The sequence below is a fragment of the Pectinophora gossypiella genome, chromosome 19 (genome assembly GCF_024362695.1).
Source record: "Pectinophora gossypiella chromosome 19, ilPecGoss1.1, whole genome shotgun sequence".
NCBI lineage: Eukaryota > Metazoa > Arthropoda > Insecta > Lepidoptera > Gelechiidae > Pectinophora > Pectinophora gossypiella.
In genome coordinates, this window is record NC_065422.1 from 12,736,553 (window position 1) to 12,757,266 (window position 20,714).

General features: G+C 38.4%; 2 protein-coding genes across 3 annotated transcripts in view; both read right to left on the reverse strand.

Moving 5' to 3' along the window:
• LOC126375633 (uncharacterized) overlaps positions 1-4,135 on the reverse strand; it is a 60,805-nt gene extending 56,670 nt beyond the window's left edge. For both annotated transcript variants that reach the window (XM_050022655.1, XM_050022654.1), the window contains exon 1: positions 2,342-4,135. In XM_050022655.1, coding sequence (XP_049878612.1) covers positions 2,342-3,958 — 1,617 coding nt within the window. In that variant the 5' untranslated portion in view covers positions 3,959-4,135. The remainder of the gene's footprint in view (positions 1-2,341) is intronic.
• Positions 1-20,714, reverse strand: part of LOC126375676 (putative oxidoreductase GLYR1 homolog) — a 342,593-nt gene that overhangs the window by 173,631 nt on the left and 148,248 nt on the right. The gene's annotated exons all lie outside the window — the stretch shown is intronic.

Below are 20,714 nucleotides of genomic sequence, written 5' to 3' on the forward strand. Positions count from 1 at the left end.
CCCAGTGCGGTTTGATGGTTATTAACGACTGCTAATGCAGCCGGGACCAACGACTTAACGTGCCTTCCGAAGCACGGAGGAGGTCGAGATGAAAACTGTTTTTTTTTTGTGGTCACCCATCCTATGACCGGCCTTTGCGAAAGTTGCTTAACTTCAACAATCGCACACCGAGCGCGTTAAATATAAACTATACGTAGTAACATATTATAAATCATTGTGTTAAACGATCCAAAATATGTTGAAATTTCTGAAATGGTCACATCTTCTACGAAAATATTACAAAATCAACTATTACAGGTTAAGAACATTAAAACTACTTAAAATATTAGTAACATATACAACATACTTAACCACTCACTGCCAGGCTCAGGTTACCCTCAAGCAACAAAAATATAACCAGCAAATATTTTGATGGTATTGCCACCAAATAAATATATGTAACAAGTTTTTTCTCACTTGGTTCTTTTGTAGATTTACTTCAGCACAAAAGCAATTAAATAAAAGCGATAGTAAAACTTTAGTATATAGAGCAACATGGACATCCACGGATGCAATAATCATTATCAATTAGAAGTATTAGTTACTTAGTTATATGACAGACATCGATAATGACATTTCGTTGTTAATTAAGAATTAAAAAAAATATTTATATACACCTATTACATACCTATAAACTATCATAAAGAAAACCTGTCTTAAGAAAGTTATTGCTAGGCTTTTTTAAATTCAAATTCACGTTTATTTACAAATAAACGAGGATGAGGTACGCAACAAAGAGGAATCGGTGAATTTAAAGCAAAGCGCATTTCACAACACAAAAAATAATAAAGAAAAGATGTACACATATCAATAATAACGACAAACACGAAAGTGCCACAGAAACCATAAGTAAAATGGTAATTAGATAAGTACAACATATAGCACAGACTCGAGGCACAGACTTGAGGAGCTCGGTGGCGCAGCGGTTAACGCGCTCGGTCTGCGATTGTTGAAGTTAAGCAACTTTCGCAAAGGCCGGTCATAGGATGGGTAACCACAAAAAATCTCGAGCTCCTCCGTGCTTCGGAAAGCACGTTAAGCCGTTGGTCCTGGCTGCATTAGCAGTCGTTAATAACCATCAATCCGCACTGGGCCCGCGTGTTGGTTTAAAGCCCAATCTCCCTATCCATCTATAGGGAAGGCCCGTGCCCCAGCAGCTGGGACGTTAATAGGTTGATGATGATGATAGCACAGACAAGAAAACATGCACTAGCAATGAATGTATTAAAAAATTGTTGTATTAAATATATTAATATAATATGTGTGTAAAGTTTACATTGTTACTAACAGATTTGGACTCAGGTCTAAAATAATTTAATTCGTTCATAACATAGTATGCTTACTAAAAACAGAGGAATACATAAAAAAAAACCTTTGGACAATTGATGAACAGTTAAGGCCGATATAGAACAAGTCTGTGATGTGAATAAGTAGATTTCTGTGGCAAATTATAAAACCGCAAAGCTCTTCTTTCTTGCACCGTCTCTAATACACGTAAAACGAAACATCATGTTGGCAACAGAGTAACCAACTTTCTATCTCAGCAACAGCCCGATACCGATTTATGTGAGCTTAAGAAATTATTCGGCAATTTACACTGAAAATAATGTGGTATGCAGCGAAAACTCTTTGAAAAGGTCATAAAATGTTCATCGGGCGATGAGTAAATGAATTTAGAGGAAAAAGAAGTTTAATAAAGTTAATGCTTCTGAAATATATTTGTGCAAGTACGAAACATAAGGATGCCAATTAGTATATCAAATAAACATCTACGATAGAGCATCTAATGATTTTCTCAAAATGATACATAACAAATATAACGTAACAAACGGTACACGTGCAGAAAACAATTAATTGCATCAAGATGAAAACAAAAATGCGTAGGAGTTCGAAAAACATTAACAAAAATTTAGTACCTACCAGTTCTGAGAAAGTAAAATAGTTTAGAAAATATAAACACACAAGCAACACTGTTTGTAATACAGTAAACAGATTCCATTTTACACGAACTTTCCTCAATTATGCATAGTAGGTAACTTAATAAATAAGCTTGGAACATATTTCAAAACTAGAAAGTCGGGAATCTAATGATTTCGGACATGTCTGTGGATAGGCACTTTAGAACATATTTATGGGCCGGCTGCATTTTTGACACGTTTTCATACGCAGGACCAATCCGAACCAAGTGCTACGGAAACATTCACACTGGATGCGAGTTGGTCATCGTAGACGAGTTTTCGTAAGTTTCTTTACATATAACGCATACGGAAAATGATACAATACGTAATATCATGCGACTGACCTGAGGAGACCATGACGCGGAGACCCTGCTTGAACTTCGACTCCTGGTCCGCCACAGCCGCTTTCCCATGCTCTGCACCACGCTGCCCGACGACCGCGACTTCTGCATGCCACCTGGGGGAGGAGCCATTGTAGGTGCGCTGCGCCCTAGCAGGGTCGATAGGAACGAGTGCGACTGCGTAGGAGACGCCGGGGATGGTGGCGATGTAGGCGTCGACGCCACTGACGCGAATTGCAACTCCCTATATGTTAATATCCAACCTTCTTCTGTTTGACAACCTTTATTCAGACCATCGTCATCCACTTCGCCTGGAGGTTTAGGTTTTATATTTCGCAAGTTTTTATCGTAGTTTATGCGCTTGAAGCGGTCGGCCTTGTCGGCGTCTACGCTCTTCTTCCGCGCCATTCTGAGGTATCGCTTGATGGTGTCGCTGACGGACTGTGAGACGTCGTCGTGGTCGACGCTGGAGCGGCGGCGCGCCGGCTTGCGCTCGGGCGGCGGGCTGGTGGGGCTGGTCGGCGCCGTCTGCGCCTCCAGCTTGTCCCGGTACGCTCGCTCCAATTCCAACAACACCTCCTCAGGAATCGGTACTGTTTGCGTCCCGCACTCCACATACTTATCTTCAAACGATTCGCCAACTATTTCGATGAGCGGCGGTGGAGACGTCGGCGGCGACCGCATAGAGTCCACCCCATCGTCCACACGCACAGTCCTACTCCGTAAACCACTGCGGCCGGCACTCCCGTATGCACTGGGTCCATATCCACCACGGGGGCCGCCGGCGCTGCCACCGCCGCTCCGACCGCCTCTATACGGCTTAGTTTTACGCAAGTCATGATACAGTTTTTGTAAAAGATTTCTATCGGTCAACAAGTCCTGCACTATGTTATCACGGTTGGGCGCCCGGCTGTAGTACCTGCCGAGGTTCTCACGCAGGGTCCTTTGCCCGGACTCGTCCGCGTCGGCCGGCACGCGCTCCGATTGACGTTTTAAATACTTCTTTAAATACCGCACTAACTCCTCACTTTCCGAAACCTTTTTCGGACCCGAGTCAGCCTCTAATTTCAGGTACTTTCGTAGTAGATCTATGAGATTGCTCTCTTCCTCCTCTTCTTCGGTGACGACCGGCGCAGGCGGCCCGGCCGGAAGTCGCGAGTTGAATCCGGACGTGGACGGGGACGGCGGCGTCGGGGAAGCGAAGAAATCTCGCCGAAGCTTGGCGATATCAAAGCGCCCACCAGAGGTGTGTCCGATGTAGAGATCAGTGGGCCTGGACGGCGGCTGCGCGTCGTCGGAAGGCGACCGCGCCCGCACCGAGCCGCCCCGCGTGCGCTTCTTGCGCCGCGGCCGCGGGATCGCTCCTGGGTAGGAGCTCTTCCTCCAGAGCAGGAACCGCGGCTCCTTCTGGCAGACATCCTGGAAGTATGCCTCGATGCGCGGCAGATCCTCGGCGCAGTTCTTGGCGCCCTCGGGGATCAGCCGGCGGCCGGCATCGGACATGTACTTCCAGGTCTTGCGCGTGAGCAGCCATCGCTCGCGGGGCTTCTCGCGGCGGCGGGGCAGCTTGGTCATGGGGTCGGGCGCGGCGTCGAGGCGGTGCCGGCAGCGGCGCTCCATGCCGTCACGCGGGCTCGCGCGGCTCCATCGCGACCTCGGCCCGCGCACCTGCCGCGCCGAACTGAACACTACTCCGCACCGTTCAGAATATTATGCGCCGAAATAGCCGTCCGGTAATAGAGCGGCCGTGAACTGAATATAGTGCGCGCGCAGCACTGCGCGAGCGCGCGGCGCGGACTGCCGCCGCCCGTAAACAAACGCCGCCTCGCGCCGCCCAGCGCCAGGTGATTGACGATGGTCATGGCTTCCGAAGAGCGCGTGCTTGGGGCTAGCGTCGTGTACACAGACGCCGCGGTAATATAATATCACCGGGCGCCTGTGCATCTTGAATATTCTATTTGAACATAGCAGAAGAATATTCTAGCAAAATGGTAATAACTTAACGTTTCAAACGCATTATTGGTTAATTGAAGAACTTGACTGAATAGCAAGTTTACTTTAGATGAGAAGACTTGTCAAAATAAAATTAATAGACGATGCAAGTTTTAGAAATTAAACAAGTAAGTATAATATTTGGTCCTTTAAAAGAAAAGTATATGATGAAGGGAAGTATAAAATACGAATTGAAGCGTTGACAGCGACTCCCCGAACGGCGACTGCTTGACATCACATCTCCCCTAACATGCCCATCATCATCATCAATTTAAGAGCCACGCTCTTGTCTTGTCTTGTCTAACATGCCCAAACAATTTAAAACTAGCAATTTTTCATTTGCCAAAAGACCTTCCATATTTAAGCAAAGTATTCCACAAACATCACGGTTTACATTACAAAATAGTTTTCATAATAACAATGTATTACGTAAGAGCGACCTGACAACATCATTAATGCAGCATTCTGTGATTACCTCAGCATGTTGAGAGTATAGGCACGTTCTGCGCAGGAGTCGAAGCAGTATTTGTGAAACTATGTACGAAGTATCCGATTACTCTGGGGATTTTGAACACTGTTATAAAGAGAAAAAATAGATCGAAAAGATTCTGACGCTGTGAGAAACCTTTCTCTAAGAACAGAATGGAGAGGTAAGTACAATCAAAAAGCAAAAGTTCAGTCACTGAGCCCAGCGAATTATTTGTAACCAGTGGTGAAATTATAAACTGTCATAAGTAATTATAAATTTTATGTATTTTTAGGGGTTCTTGGCCTATTACTGAAACGACATGTAACCAAGAGGACTTAAGTGCAACCAGTTAATTTATTACTTTGCAAGAAACTGATTGGCAAATGTAATTAGCGCTTAAGTTTACACTTAAAAACAAAAAACGTTACTCTTTTGAAAGTAATGACGGATTACATGTCACAGAATCAAAATACGATAAGGCTGCCCTTTGCCATGTACCTAGTTAAGAGTATGTTGTATAATTTCCTTCTATTTGGGTACAATAAAGTATATTTGTATTTGTAATACTCTAAAGAATGGGTTACTTTTTTATACGTGACCTATTGGAGATTTGCCGCAAATTTATCATTACTACTTGGCCGGACAAATGGGTAGCGCTGCGGGCTCTCGCCCGGACTGGATTACAACTACCACGGCTCTCTGAAGAAGAAAACAAAGATGATTTTTACACCACCATTTTTTAAAACAATAGAGAGAAGGCTTCCCAAGAATATGACACCAGGTGGTAAAAAAGTAATAAATATTGCAATTTGTCATTTGCGCATCTAAAAGTTAGTAGGTACATAATTTAATGTCAACAAATATCAAATAGCAATATTGCTTTCTTAAATAAGTTGCTTCAATGTACACCTGTCGTTTGCGCATATAAAAGTAAATGCGCAATGCAAACAAATGTCAAATAGCAATATTGCTTTTAGAAGGATTGGTCCGATGTGGCCTTTTTAACCCCCTTTGTCAAGTAACAAAAATGCCATCTAAAGCAAATGTCACGGTAAAATGGAAGATCATTATGACACACAAGTTATTAAAATACGATAAAATTATCTTAATAGAAATGAACATCTACCAGTAACTATACTGAAAGTCTAAGACTAAACTTACAACAGACAAGATTTTTCAAACTGCAGACAAATCGAAAACGTTGATTGTCAATCACAGAAAAAAGAATGTCAGAAATCATAATATGATATTATTTTTGTTACAAAGCTTTATAACCAACGCCCACATAGCTGAATAGCAAACAATATAAAGAAACTTTCCATAGAAGCAATCATGAATTGAAAGTGGCTAATGTAGGTAATGCACGGCAAAAAAGTTTATTGAGCTCGTATGAGTATTGTGGAAAACTCCTAACACTGCACCGGCTTAGATTTTGCGCGAGCTGTGTCATACACTTCCTAGGCCACTTATAAAACGCTCCGATTTAAAAATAAACGGTTGGTACAACATAAACAATCCTCTACTCGACGTAGTGTGGCGCCATCTACCGGGAGCAATGAGTAAGGGGAAGAAAATTGAACACGCGCCAAGTGGAGCTTTTCGTCGGGAAATTGGTTCCCGTCTGGGCGGCGTCTACCCAGCTTCCATGCTCGTTACTATCAGAACTTGCTGCTAGGTGGCGGTGGCAACTCTCATTTAATATGCCCTGAATTATTCGCATTCTGAGATTTTGACATGACATCGCTACCTACAAATACAAACAAAGCCGAAAATAAAACTAATTCTATATTTTCTGTCTGAGCCACAATCATGACACAATTCATGAAAATTTGTTAAAAGAAACCTTTAAAAAAGTCACGAAAGCATTAATCGGCAAATTGATAAGATTTTCACTCGAGCAATTTACCAGGAGAAGAAACAGAATTGCAAGAAAAACATTAAAGAAAGCCTCGACGATACGACTGAATCATTGATTGAACCAAGAACAATAAAAATAACAATAGAGAGTTAGAAATGCACCAATTAGTAAATGCAAATAGATGTGACCGTTCAATTGTTGGCGTGCGTTGGCGCATTGTATCACGCGCCCTAATTTGCGATCCATAAAGTTGATTGTATAATGCATTGTGCCGTAACAGTCTCGACAATAGCTGGGATCACTTGCCAAAATCTGGAGATGGTATGACAGCTATTGTAAAAGTGGTTGGGCTGTGGCTAGACTATTATAGAGACAAAATAGTGACTTGTGATTATGATCGACCTTAGTCTATAAAGCTGTTTAAAACAATAGGTACACAGACTTATTTAGAGAAAGTTAATACAGCGATCACTAATTGAACCCTAAATCAGCTAGGACAAGAAGATAATAAAATACGAGTGAGTAATATAGAGAGAATAATATAAGTAGGTAATATAGGGAGAGGGATAAAAAAAAATTAATACCCTGAAATATGTACAGAAACTAGATTACTAAATTTCCAAAACTGACTGAGAGTACAAATTAACCATATCAAGGTTGATGAGGTTGATCTCATAATCTACAAGACAGAGGAGAGAAACTTTATTAAATAAGTATTTTGAAAACATAAATTGAGTTCGGACTTCGGGCCTATTCATCTTCATCATAAAATAATCAATAAGAAGGACTTAAATGAAGGGTTAAAACCGTTTTTAGTCATCTTCTCTTCTCTACCTTTCACAACATCTTCGTCTATCTAATTAACCGAATCAGATAAAACAAACTATTATACATTTCGTGAAATAGATAGGCAATAAACTTTCACGTTGCCTTCACCCAATTCCACATACTCGGCTTTTTTTAACCGTAATGTTGTTTATTTCCTCATAGTTATCGCTTTAGTTCTTAGCTTTAGGTACGCTGTGTATTAGTGTTATTAGTTTCGTCTTTCATGGTATACAAATCATTACTCAACTTACTTTTAGGATCATCAATAAACTAAAGCTATTGTAGTTGTATTATTAGACTTAGTTTAGTTAGATCATCATCGTCATCATCATAATTGCTAGGCTTCATTCTCCTTCTTCGAATCTGTTCCTTCCCACGTCAAATCTTCAAAGATTCTTCTTAGCGACAAGTACACCTTTTGTTAGACATTTTCTTTGTTTATTTTATTATTACTTTCAACATTATTTATATTTTAAAATAGTAAATTGCATTAATCTTCTTAGTTCATGTCCGGGTCGTCGACTCTTGCGCGTGTAAAGATGTGAATCTTGTCATTACAGTAATTGCAAACATCTTTCTTTTGATATTATATCGTGTTTCATTCGAAGCATGTTAGCGATATGTTCTGGAAATGTCTAATTACTTTGATGTAGTAATTATCTTGTGCCAGTTTTAATTTTCGGATTTATTGCTCGCGCGTTCCACTTTATTATGATTGGTTGCCAAATCGTAAGTTTGTTTTTGTCAAGTTTACGTTTTCCAGCAATTGCCCGTGTTTCTTTAATTTCTCATATGATTAAAATAAATATTTATCGTATTTATCATTAGGTACTTATTAGGAATGTCTTATTTTTTGTCGACATTAAATTATTCTCACAAGTCCTTTACCTGCTATACATTTCAATTTCTTTATCTATTATCTCTGTTAAAATCTTCTACGTATGATATCTTTTCTTTTTTTTTCACTAGCATCCATCATATTATTTTCTTTAAAACCAACATTTCATTATTTTCTTTGAATTCGTCTCGCATCGTCACTTCATCATTTTCCACCGATATAAGTTTAGAAACATGTCAAGGTGTTGTTTCTGTTGATTCTTGTCAAACAACTGTCTTTTCATATCAACCCTGTCATTCAGACCTGTCATAACTTGCAAAAGCACAGTTTTACAGCAAACGTTAGTTTTCTTTTTGAATTTGCAGTTTTTTAACCTTGATCAAGCCACGTGTAGATTTGAATTCCTTATGTTCTTCGACTTATAATTATCAGCGATATAGATATACATTTATGTAAACCTCGTAATGTACTTTTGTGAAAGTATGTAAAACATTTTATCTATTTCTAGGTATTGTTACATTGTTCCTTATTCTATGGTATTTTAGTACCAGACTCCGTATAGTCTGGAAGTAATATGAAGAAGGTTGGATTATGACGTGGAGTTGCAATTGATGGCCTGCAAGCGAAAATATATACCTGTCGCATCTTGCAAATGACAAGGGGGGTAAAAATGGGCACATCGAAGCAATTCATCTAAGAAAGGAATATTGCAATTTGACATTTGCGCATATAAAAGTAAGTGCGCAATGCAAACAAATGTCAAATAGCAACATTGCTTTCTTAGATGAATTGCTTCGATGTGGCCATTTTAACCCCCCTGTTCTGTTCTGATGCGACGGCGTGAAATGGGGATATATTTTCGAACGTAAGTTGAAGGCGAACGATTTAAAAATAAGACTTTTATGACTCTTATTGGAAGCCAATATTTTAGAAAACATTAAAAAGATGCGCCACTGAAATAAAGTTATTTTTATTCTAAAAAAAATTCGCTTGTGCAGATAATAAAACCCCGCAGTACATAACGCTGTCTCCTCGCAGCCGACTCGTGCGCATGCCGACATTGAACTTACACTAAAATAAAAATACAAATAAATACTCCAGCTCTGAAATAGAGTAAATGAGTTTGCGTAGGACAAGGATACGCTCTGAGTTCCCTGAGAGGATATTTTTAGAGCTCAATGTTTTACATTTAGTTTAGTCTTCTTCTTATCGTGTGGGTTGTGAGGTGGAATACGTACCAACTTCATCAACCCAGGTGTCAGGGTTATTATTGAGTCGCCAAAGGCCCCTGACAAGGCTCAAGTAACAACTACATACTTACATCAGTAAGTAGTAACCGGGACCAACGGCTTAACGTACCTTCCGAAGCACGGATCATCTTACTTTCGGACAATCAGGTGATCAGCCTGTAATGTCCTAACCAAACTGTAATTTAGTTTAGTCTGTGATAGAATCACGGTAGATCCCGTTTTTTTTTTTTGTAATCACTTCTCACCGGCGGCATGCTTCTCAAAGACATTGGCACGAATGAGTAATTTATCTTAAATGCAGTTTTCACTAACACAGTCGGTTCGACCTCCCGATTAGGGACGGTACTGAAAAGTATCGGCGTCCAAAGGATGATCCCGACGACCCGATTACTCTAGCCATAGAGGCAGCCAATCAGCTCGCGACACCTAACACTCCACCCCCCGCACCCCGATACCGAAATACGTCTTTTAGCTTCTTTTTTGGACCGCCTCAGTAAGCATTGAGCTTAAAAGAATTGAGGAGTATTTCGCATGGCTACGTTTAATCATGGTCAAGGATCAAAACTAAAACTAAGTTACACTTATCTTCTGAGCATGTCGTAGAAGTAAATCATCGAAGAAGAAAATCGTCGTGAAAAACCCGAGAAATGCCTTTCGTTCGGTGCTATATCATATGACCTAACGTAGATTTGACTGGATCATAAGTATCACGTGCGTAGCGATGAAGAATAACATCATGAGGAAACTGATATTTCCGAGAAATGCGTTTCGGAGGTATGTGACCTAACCAGGTTCAGGTACAAGCTTCAGGTTAGAAGGGTTGGCTTTCCCTTCGCGGGTTGCAAGGTCAGACAGGCAATCACTTCTAGAAAAACCAGCCCTGACAAAACTTATATAATAGTTTTCAAAGTGTAGTACTTAGTTTAGCAACCCTATTTGGTATTATTCTTTATTATATGCTTTATACCAACACCCTCAGGAGCAGGAATGTGCCGTTCTCGGGTGGGAATGTTCTCATTGTAAAAACTCTTTAACAGGAAGGACACTGGTGCTAATTCCTGTAAACACCATCTAATTTTATTTTAAGTTGTATCTGTCATTTTCTTATCCGCCGAAAAGGAAAGGGACGGGTAATCGATAAGCATAAAATTTATGGAACACACGAACACACGTCAATTTTAAACAAAAAACTAAAACAACCGTCTAAAAATTTTACATTAGCCAATAACCCGACAGAATTATGTTGACATCACACGTCATACGGTTTGCATACCAGCGAGATACCTTTTAGATTCGCCCGGGTCATTCATTCATATACTCATTCTTCCTAAAATTAAAAGCTGTCAATTATCCGTCCCTTTCTTTGGAATACCATTGTATTTAAGTCTATAAATTATGTAATACAAACTAACACAACTAAAACATGAAACAGTAGGACTAGGGCCCTGTGCTGGGAGGTTTTCTGGCCACGTCTTTCCCTCAGCGTTACAGATTCCGATGTGGTAGTAGTATTACAGCTAGTTACATAATATGTAATTTAATTTTTTGACGTTCAAGAAGCGCTAACTTTGTAAGCCAATTTTGCAAAATAAATATTTTTGAATTTTGAATTTTTGTATTTTCTTTTTCGGCGGATAAGAAAATGACAGGTATAACTTAAAGTAAAATTAGAAGGTGTCTGCAGCAATCGGGTCACTGGCTCTTTTTCTTTTTTTTTTGTTGCCTTTTTATTGCAGGGAGCGTTCCCGAAATGGAAACATTCCCAGGACCGACACCACAGCAGCACTCAGGATGTGGGTGTTCAATATGCAATTAGTTACCCAGGAAGCGCGCAGTCTACTTGTTTATACGGGAAAGCAATATAATTTGTTTTCACAAGTTAAACAAACAGGAATCAGCGTAACCACTCGTGCGCACGGTGTTAAATATTAGTACTTAGTGATATTGTAATTAGTACTTATGGCGGGTTGGGGAATGTTACAGCCGTTTTATATTATGTCTTTGCGCTCTTTTTTTATTTACTGCGAATGTCCTCTTATCATAACATCATCTCTTCATAGAATAGCATCACGCCAAAGGGATAGAGTAGTTTACTTTTTTTTTTTGACGTGACTTATTGTAGATCTGCCGCAGATGGCATTAACTACTTGGCCGGACAAATGGGGAGCGCTGAAGGCTCTCACCCGGTACAACGTTTAAGACAACAGGCCTGAGGTTGCCCAGGTGTGAGGGTCCCATACCTCCGAAAATACTTTTCTGGGGAATGATGTTTTCCTTCACCGCTGAGCACGTGATAATCATTTACGATCCAAACATGAATTCGAAAACAAATTCGACAATCATTGGTTTAAGCCTGTCCTGGATTCGAACCTGCGGCCTCAAAGTGAGAGGGAAGCGTTCTACCAACTGGGCTACCACGGCTCAAATGAATTCGAACTCATGAAATGGAATTTTATTGATAGAGGTCGAGCCGGTATTCGAACCCATGACGTAGTAACACACGCGTTAACCTCCCATCATGGACTTTCTTTTTCGGCCCTGAAAAGGGCCATTTTTTTTTAATTTATTTATAAACAAAATTACATACATATACATTAAAACCTGTTAAAATTTTCGAAAACCCAAAGTCAACAATATTTCCACTATTTTTTTTATTTTTTTCTTTTCTTTATGAGAGTGGACATCTATTCTAGCCTGTTAACCTATCATTATGCATGTAAGGTAATTATAGAATCTCCGCCATTACCACTCGGTAAAAACGAAATTTTTGTATGGGATGTCCTGGGTGTGACGATAGTTAACTTCTCCTTGCGACATGCCCGAGCTGATAAGCAACATGGAACATTTTAAGTTTTTTCCCTGACCATGGGACTTATACTATTTTGTACTAAGTATATATAGGTGTTAGTGACACCGTAACAAATACTAAGAGGGATGATTCAGACCATGAATCTGAGTTCATATCAAGTGGAATTTTATGTCGCGAATTTCATGATTTGATTTTAGTTATTTTTAAATATTATCAATTCGATACTTTTGCGATGGAAAATTGTACTTGATATTAACTCAGAATAATAAGCTGAATCGGTGGCGCAGCGGTAAACGCGCTCGGGCTGCGATTGTTGAAGTTAAGCAACTTTCGCAAAGGCCGGTCATAGGATGGGTGACCACAAAAAAAAGTTTTCATCTCAAACTCCTCCGTGCTTCGGATGGCACGTTAAGCCGTTGGTCCCATCAATCCGAACTGGGCCCGCGTGATGGTTTAAGGCCCGATCTCCCTATCCATCCATAGGGAAGGCCCGTGCCCCAGCAGTGGGGACGTTAATGGGCTGATGATGATGAATGAGCTGAATCATCCCTCTCTGTACTTGTTACGATGTCACCCTTAGAATTTGTTACGGTGTCACTAACACCCTGTATGTATAAATACCTAAGTACATTATTTACTCATAATAGACAACTATTAAAAAGTTTAGTTAAGTTTTGCTTCTATGCTGTTCTGGGAGCAAATAAAAAACATAGAAAACGTTCAGCGTTCAAACGTTCAGTTCAGGGTATGTCGTAAAAACCGACAGAGGGATTGTGTCCTCTAACATGATGGACTAATGTTATGGGCGATAGGCTGATCCCTTATCACCATAAGGTTCATCATATCCAGCTTAAGACATCGTATCAACAGTGGCTGCAAGTTGTCTTTGATTACTTGTGGCTCTGCCCACCCCATTAGGGATAACGGGCGTGAGTTTATGTATGTATGTATTAAAAAGTTTACGGGATGTTTTTATGATTTATTAAAGCTAATTTATAATGAGGTACTTTCCAGACCACGTTCCCCAAAAAAACTGTAGATGGCGCTGTACTATTTTGTTTTCGTTTTTAATGTTCTAATTTCATGGATAACAGATATATATGCATCGGAAAGTACCTCAGATAATTATTAATGATAATTATTTAATATTAAATCATAATAATATTTTACAAATAAGCAGTGCAGAATCGTTTGGAATGAGTTTTTTACTATTATTTTTAATAATACTCGAATTAATAAGTAAATAAATAAATAAATAAATATGTAAATAAAAATATCTTATTTCAACGATTCGCCCGTGTTGCATCTTCGGGTTTAAGTCCCGTAAACTTTTTAATAGTTTGTAAGTATTTATTTTTTATTGAGATAATAATAATAATTTATAAAATAATAATAATTGTTATTATAATACTTACACGCACTATTATAACTAATACTGTTTTCCACTTGTATTCCCATGTTTGACTAGAATGTATCACATCTCACTGTCTTTCGTCCTTGTTGCGAACGCATTAGCGTCCGTTTTGCTCTGCCAATCTCACTTCATCACTTACATTATATCGTCACTGGAAAGGCAAAATTACGTAAGCGCCAAAAGGCCATTTCGAGAAAAAGCCGTTTAAAGTTTCATTTTTTCGTTTTTTTATCATAACTTTTTACCCAATTATCCAATTTAGATGATGTCAAAGTAAGGTTACATTGTTTTTTAATTTTCTATGTCCAGCAATACATATTATAACTGTTGGATTGCTATTTTAGGATATAGTGGCGCTTACGTAAAAATGACTTCAGTTTACAGTAAAGCAAATTTACTTAACCGCCATCTGGTTAAAATATTATTTGGAAGCAAAATTACTTACAGCTCTTACGACAATGCATACGAGAACGACAATATTTCTTTAAATATAATAATACTGTAATGTTAGCGGAGTAAAAGTTACTGTAACGACTTTTACACATCTGCTCTCATTATGTAAAAATTGCCTACAAAGTGATCGATTGATTATGTCAGTTCACCAAAAATTCTTTAAAGTAAGTTTTTGTAATATCTTACATGGGTAAAAAGACGTAAGAGACAAATAATTATTCTTAATACCTCTTTAAACTACTTATTACTTCAATTGATTTATAAAAATGGCTATTAAAATACTGAAGTGCCAGAAATAAAGTTTCATAAAATATAAATAATAGCGTACAACCCGTTATCTGTTTGTAAAAGTTTCTTTTTAACACTTTCAAAGACAGAACGTATACGGACGTTCCGATTCCAAGGTGCCATACTACCTATTATGAACCACCAATGACCCATGGTCTCTGTCCGTGAAAGGGTTAAACGGTTTTATTTAGCTAAACCCGTACGGTATATTTGTATCAAAATTAGATATTGCAATTTAAGTACCTTCCTGTTGTCAGATTGATCTGAAATTTGGTACGCACCTTTAATTCCGATGTCAATACAATATAATACAATCAATAACATTATAAATCTAAGATGGCAGCCGGTACATAATGGGGGATTACATATTTTTCCACAACCCCCTCAATATGGGTATCAAAGATAGGACTACACTAGTAGAATACTGTCATTATGTCAAAATTTCAAATCCAAGATGGACGATATTACAAAATGACTGAAAGAAGGATGTTGCCCTTAATTTTGTCATTGTCATCCACCGTCCATAATATGCAGGGCAGCACAGTGGATCGCTGGGTGGGGTCGCTCCGCGAAGCCTGTGAAATCCCCAGGAGGCTTCTGAGCTTCTGGAAGGAGATAGGTTGGCTTACGTAGTCAACAATTACACGCATAATGGGCCACCTTAGAGTCTAAATGCGGAAAACAGAGCCCACTAACATAACATAACATATGCAGGGCAGCACAGTCGACCATGCAGTAGTATATTTGGGCTCAAAATTGTTTGAATTAGGACAAGCATACGTGGCTCTAAGTCGAGTCAAGTCTCTGGAAGGGTCAAGCCTTTTTAATTCCTCAATAATTCCCCTTATTGTTTTTAAGAGTATTTACCACGAAGTTTAATACACTTTTCCATTCGCTCGAACCAGGTATTATTTAACATTTATTCCACTCCAAAGTAGAAGTGTTCAAAATGGCTGACTTGAAAGCGTTGGCCGCTTCTTCACCGCACTGGAACCTTTGACCGCGAAGAGTTTCTTTTTTAATTTTAGGAAATGTAAAGAAATCATTGGAGCTTAGGTCAGGACTGTATGGAGGATGGTCAAGAATTTCTACGTTTTCCTGCTTCAAATAATCGTTTGACGAGCGGTGTGAGCTTGCGTTGTCATGGTGCAGCATCCTGCACTCCTGCGCATCATCATGCGTCGCTTTGGGTTAGATTTTCGAAGTTCGGCGATGACTTGTGGTAAACAAATTGTGGTATACCAATCTGCATTAACCGTCCTACGATCTTCAAGTGCAATTGTCGCAACATGACCGATTTTCTCCACGAAGGTAGCCACCATCTTCTTTGAAGTGCTTCGAGAGCGAACAACTTTAGTCGGCTTTGACTCGTTTTGGAAGACCCAAACTGTGGATTGTTGTTTGGAATCAGGATAATAGCATAAATCCAAGATTCGTCACCACTGATGATGTCGTACACGTGATTTGACTCTCCTCGGTTGAACCTCTGAAGAGTTTTCTTACACCATCTGACGCGGGCTACCTTATGATCGTCAGAAAATGCGGGATGCAACGGCAAACTAGTTTTCTCACACCAAGTGCCTCATTCAATATCGTTTAAATGGTTGTCCCTGAAATGCCTAATAACGCCTCTATTCTCGGTATGTCACATGACGATTTTTGAGGATTAGTTGTCTCACAGCAACGATATTATCTTCAGTGAAGGCGGATATCCACGCTCGAATTCTAAATACCAGCGTTCGATGGCTCGCAGACATGGCACTTCATCGTGGAATAGAGATTTTAACTGTTTGAAACACTGAAGTCGCAGTAGGCCTCTTCGAAAGTTATAGAAAATTTTTCTTTGTAAGATTCATTTTCGGACATGATCTGACAGATTCAAACCAACGCTGTGACTAAACAATTGCATTAATCCTAATGCTTTAAATTGTTTTGATATTCGAAATTCCAACAAATTTGAATTTAGAGTTCTCAATTCAAAATTGGCGCTAAATATGCAAACGACAGAACTTAAAAAGTATAACAAAGTCGCTATTTCTGTCCCTATATCCCTATGTACGCTTAAATCTTTAAAATTGCGCAACGGATTTTGATGCAATTTTCTTTAATAGGTAGAGTGATTCAAGAGGAAAGTTTATAGGTATGTATAATAACATCCAATAAATAGTGTAGAAATACTGATATTTTTGAGGATTTTAATGTGATGTCGTAAATAATTTCATTTTTCCTCAGCATTGCATCCGAGCGAAGCCGGGCGGGTCGCTAATAAATTATAAAATCAATTCTAAAATAGTTTTACTTTTAGATCTATTGTTAAAAAATAACTTCCTGGGAAACTTACTGCTAGCCCACAAACTTGCTTAATAACAACATAAAAATGCGAAGGCAAATTTACGTACACGCCTTACTTATTCTAAATACTGTAAGTCAAAATTACTTATTCGCCATTCACTGCATAAACATGCTAAGACATTTTTTTCTTATACGCCTTACTTATTTTAAAAGCTGTAAATAAAAATGACTTATACATAGTCTATTTTTTATTTTCAGTAGTCCAAAATTACTAATAAAATGATACTTTTCAAACTATAGAATGCCAAATTTACTTCAAGTTAATATGTAGTTATTATATAGGACCACAATATTACTTATACACCAGTCACGAAAAAAACACCAAAATCTTGTCGTTTAAGAAACTGGAATTGAAAAAAGTCGACTATTTTCAAATTTACGTAAGCGCCAAAAAAGTGCTCGTATCGCAATGCTACCCAGACAGATCGACGCAGAATGAAACGCTGATTCCGAATATATAAAAAACCCAAAATACCTATTTTGGCGCTTACGTAATTTTGCCTTTCCAGTGACGATATTATTTTTTGTCAAATTGTAACACTTTTATTCACATTTCGTTTTATTCACACTTTTAGTTTTAGTTTTTGTGTTCACTTTGGGTTTAAACTGTAATTTAATTAATACGATAAAATCACTTTAGATGTTTATCTTGTTAACTACCTACTGAAAAACCGCAAGAAGAGTCTACAGATATCTGTAGATCACATAAACAACCCCACACTATTTTTACTTTACAATATACTGATTTGCCCCGGATAGCATTCACTACTTGGCCGAACAATTGTGGACCATTAAAGATTTTCACGCGGCAAAAAATATCCTTGATTACCCAGTTCCCCAAAACACATATTTATTTAACTTTACAATAAAAATCCAAAGTGGCCCGAAACCAATATTTGAACACTGGAATGTTACACGGCGCTCGCGCGTAAGCCGCTCGGCGCCCGCGCAGACGCGCGCGCTCCTCGCCCCACCGCCATGTCACTGCGCCGCTGAAAAAGAAACTTTCCTTTATTTCCATTCGCACTCGAAAACCTATGCGGATTTGGATTCTAGCATCGTCGATACAACCAAATAGACCCCTAATATTTTTCTTATTAGATTTCATTCCGTCGACTAGCTGTGGAAAGGGACAAGGGAAGCGAGACGCTGCGTTCTGATTGGCTCTCTCGACATCCTAAACACGTGGAGAAATGACGAAACTGATAGCGATTGGTCGAACGATATTTTTATTTTATTAGGGAAGCTAAAAACATAATTTATTTAAAATATTAGTTACCTACATCATGGCACTTAAAACTAAACACGGTAATTCTTATCATTATTATCATTATTATTCTTATAATTGTAATTTATATCTGATCTATTAGCCAGATATGTTGACAGAACCCGTTCGTTTTGTTATTAGGAGTCTAAAGGTCGTATCGGCGATGGATTCTGGCATACGTCAATCAGAAAGTTGGCTTTGCTGGCAATCGAGGAAACGTTTACAAATATAGTTAGTAAGGGTACTTACTAACTAAGTAGGTATACTTGCTTCAAGTACTCGTAAGTAAGGGTTGAGTAGTTGTTGAAATCATAGTTGTTATGTTGGTAATGGTGCTAATTCCGGTATAAACCATCTAATTTTATTTTAGGTTATACCTGTCATTTTCACGTCCGCCGAAAAGGAAAGGGACGGGTAGTTAGTTAGTTAGTGGGCTCTGTTTTCCGCATTTAGACTCTAAGATGGCCCATTATGCGTGTAATTGTTGACTACGTAAGCCAACCTAACTCATTCCAGAAGCTCAGAAGCCTGAGCTTACCTGAGAAAGGGACGGGTAATCGACAGGCATAAAATTCATGGAACTATTCAAACAGTGAGGAGTATTACAAACCCCCCCCCCCCCCCCCCCTCCCCCAAATTTGTATATTGGTCAATAACCCGACAAAATTAAGTTGACAGCACACCTCAAACTGGTTGCATACCAGCGAGATCCCTATTTTATTCGCTCGCGTTATTCATTCATTAACTCATTCATTTTAAAAGTAACAGTTGTCAATCATCCGTCCATTTCTTTTTCGGCGGATAAGAAAATGACAGGGTAACTCTTTAAATAATAGGAGGTGTCTGCAGGAATCGAGGCCAATATGTTATGTAAGAGTAGTGACCAGCTATGGTTGAAACTTCGCTAGTTTATGTTTCGTAAGGATTAGCAAAACGATATTTATTATGAGTCCCTATCAGCAATAAAAAAATAAGTGTAAATTTACGTGGGTATTTATTATTTATAAGGTTTTTACTTAATACAGTGCGTTAGTGATATCGTAACGAATACTACCCTCAACTACAATGCCAGTCGTGCGGCCGCTACTGTCGCTCTCGCATCGGACTTTACAGCCATTTTAAAAGCTGCCACAGAAACGCTGTTTGAATCATCTGATAAAGATGTGGAGGCCTGAGATGAACGAATACTGAGTTAATATAAATTCCACTTGATATTAACTCAGAATAATACGCTGAATTGGGTCGTGTACTAGGTTTAAGATAAATTATGAAATTCTAATTAAGTACTAAATAAAAACAGATCTGAAACTAACGAAAAAAATATTTTTTTCTATTTAAGTAACCATAATAATAAATTTATTAAATAGTTCAGAATCAATAATAATAAAAAACAGAATGTATTCACACACACAACAGTAACAGTATGTATTGTGTGTGTGTGTGTGTGTGTGTGTTGTCTATTTAAGTTATTTATAAATTTTAAACAAAAAGAAAGTAATAATAAGTCCGACATTTTATCACGTTTTTCTATGACGTCACTGTGTGTTTTTCATACATATTCCATATTAATTTCGTGTTTTGACGTTTAGTAAAACGTAACTGATTTGACTAGTTGGAAACTAGCCAATTATTTAATTATTTACCTCAGTATTTGTTACGATGTCACTTTACACTCTGTACCAGTATGGTCATGAGTATTAATATTTAAATACACTTTGAAACCATGTCACATTAACTTTTTTGACAAATTGAACCGTAAGTCTCATTAAATGTCAAATATGATACTGCGACAGGGTTCTAAAATGGGTACATGATATTGCTCACGACTGTACGTACAGGTATATGAGTACGTATGGGTGTTAGTGACACCGTTACGAATACTGAGGGAGGTGATTCAGACCATGATTTTCAGTTGATATCAAGTGGAATTTCCTATCGGAAAAATCATGAAAATTTTAGTGTTTTTTATCTCCAGTTGCATACTTTTGCAACGGAGAATTCAACTTGATATGAATTTAGAATCATGGTCTGAATCATCCCTCAAAGTTTTCATTACGATGCCACTAACCTGTATATAAGTTAGGTTTTAAATTTGAAAATTAATTAAACTAGTGTTTTGTTCAACAAAATTCGAAAGAGTATAAATAAAAAAAAATCACAATACTTGAACAAAGATTATACTCAAAAAACATTAACAAGCCGATTAAACAAGAAACTTATTAAGAACGAAAAAATAGGCCATTATTTTCACGGCGTAGCCATATGCAACAACACGATAGAAGAATGAAACATTCCACTAAAAATACAGCACATTCTCTTCCGTGGCTAAATTTACATAAAGTCGTAGCATTCCCGCTAATAGGTTCCAAACATTCCGGATATGACCGACTTTATGCTATTTTAATTTCAACCATGACAGAACAATAATAGAGTAGCTATTAACAGGCAATGTTCCAGCAGAGTTCATTCATAAAATTAAGATACTGTTTGTTAACGACGCACGGACATTTTTATATAGGTTTTATACCTTTTGATAATTGTATACAATCTCCTTAGTT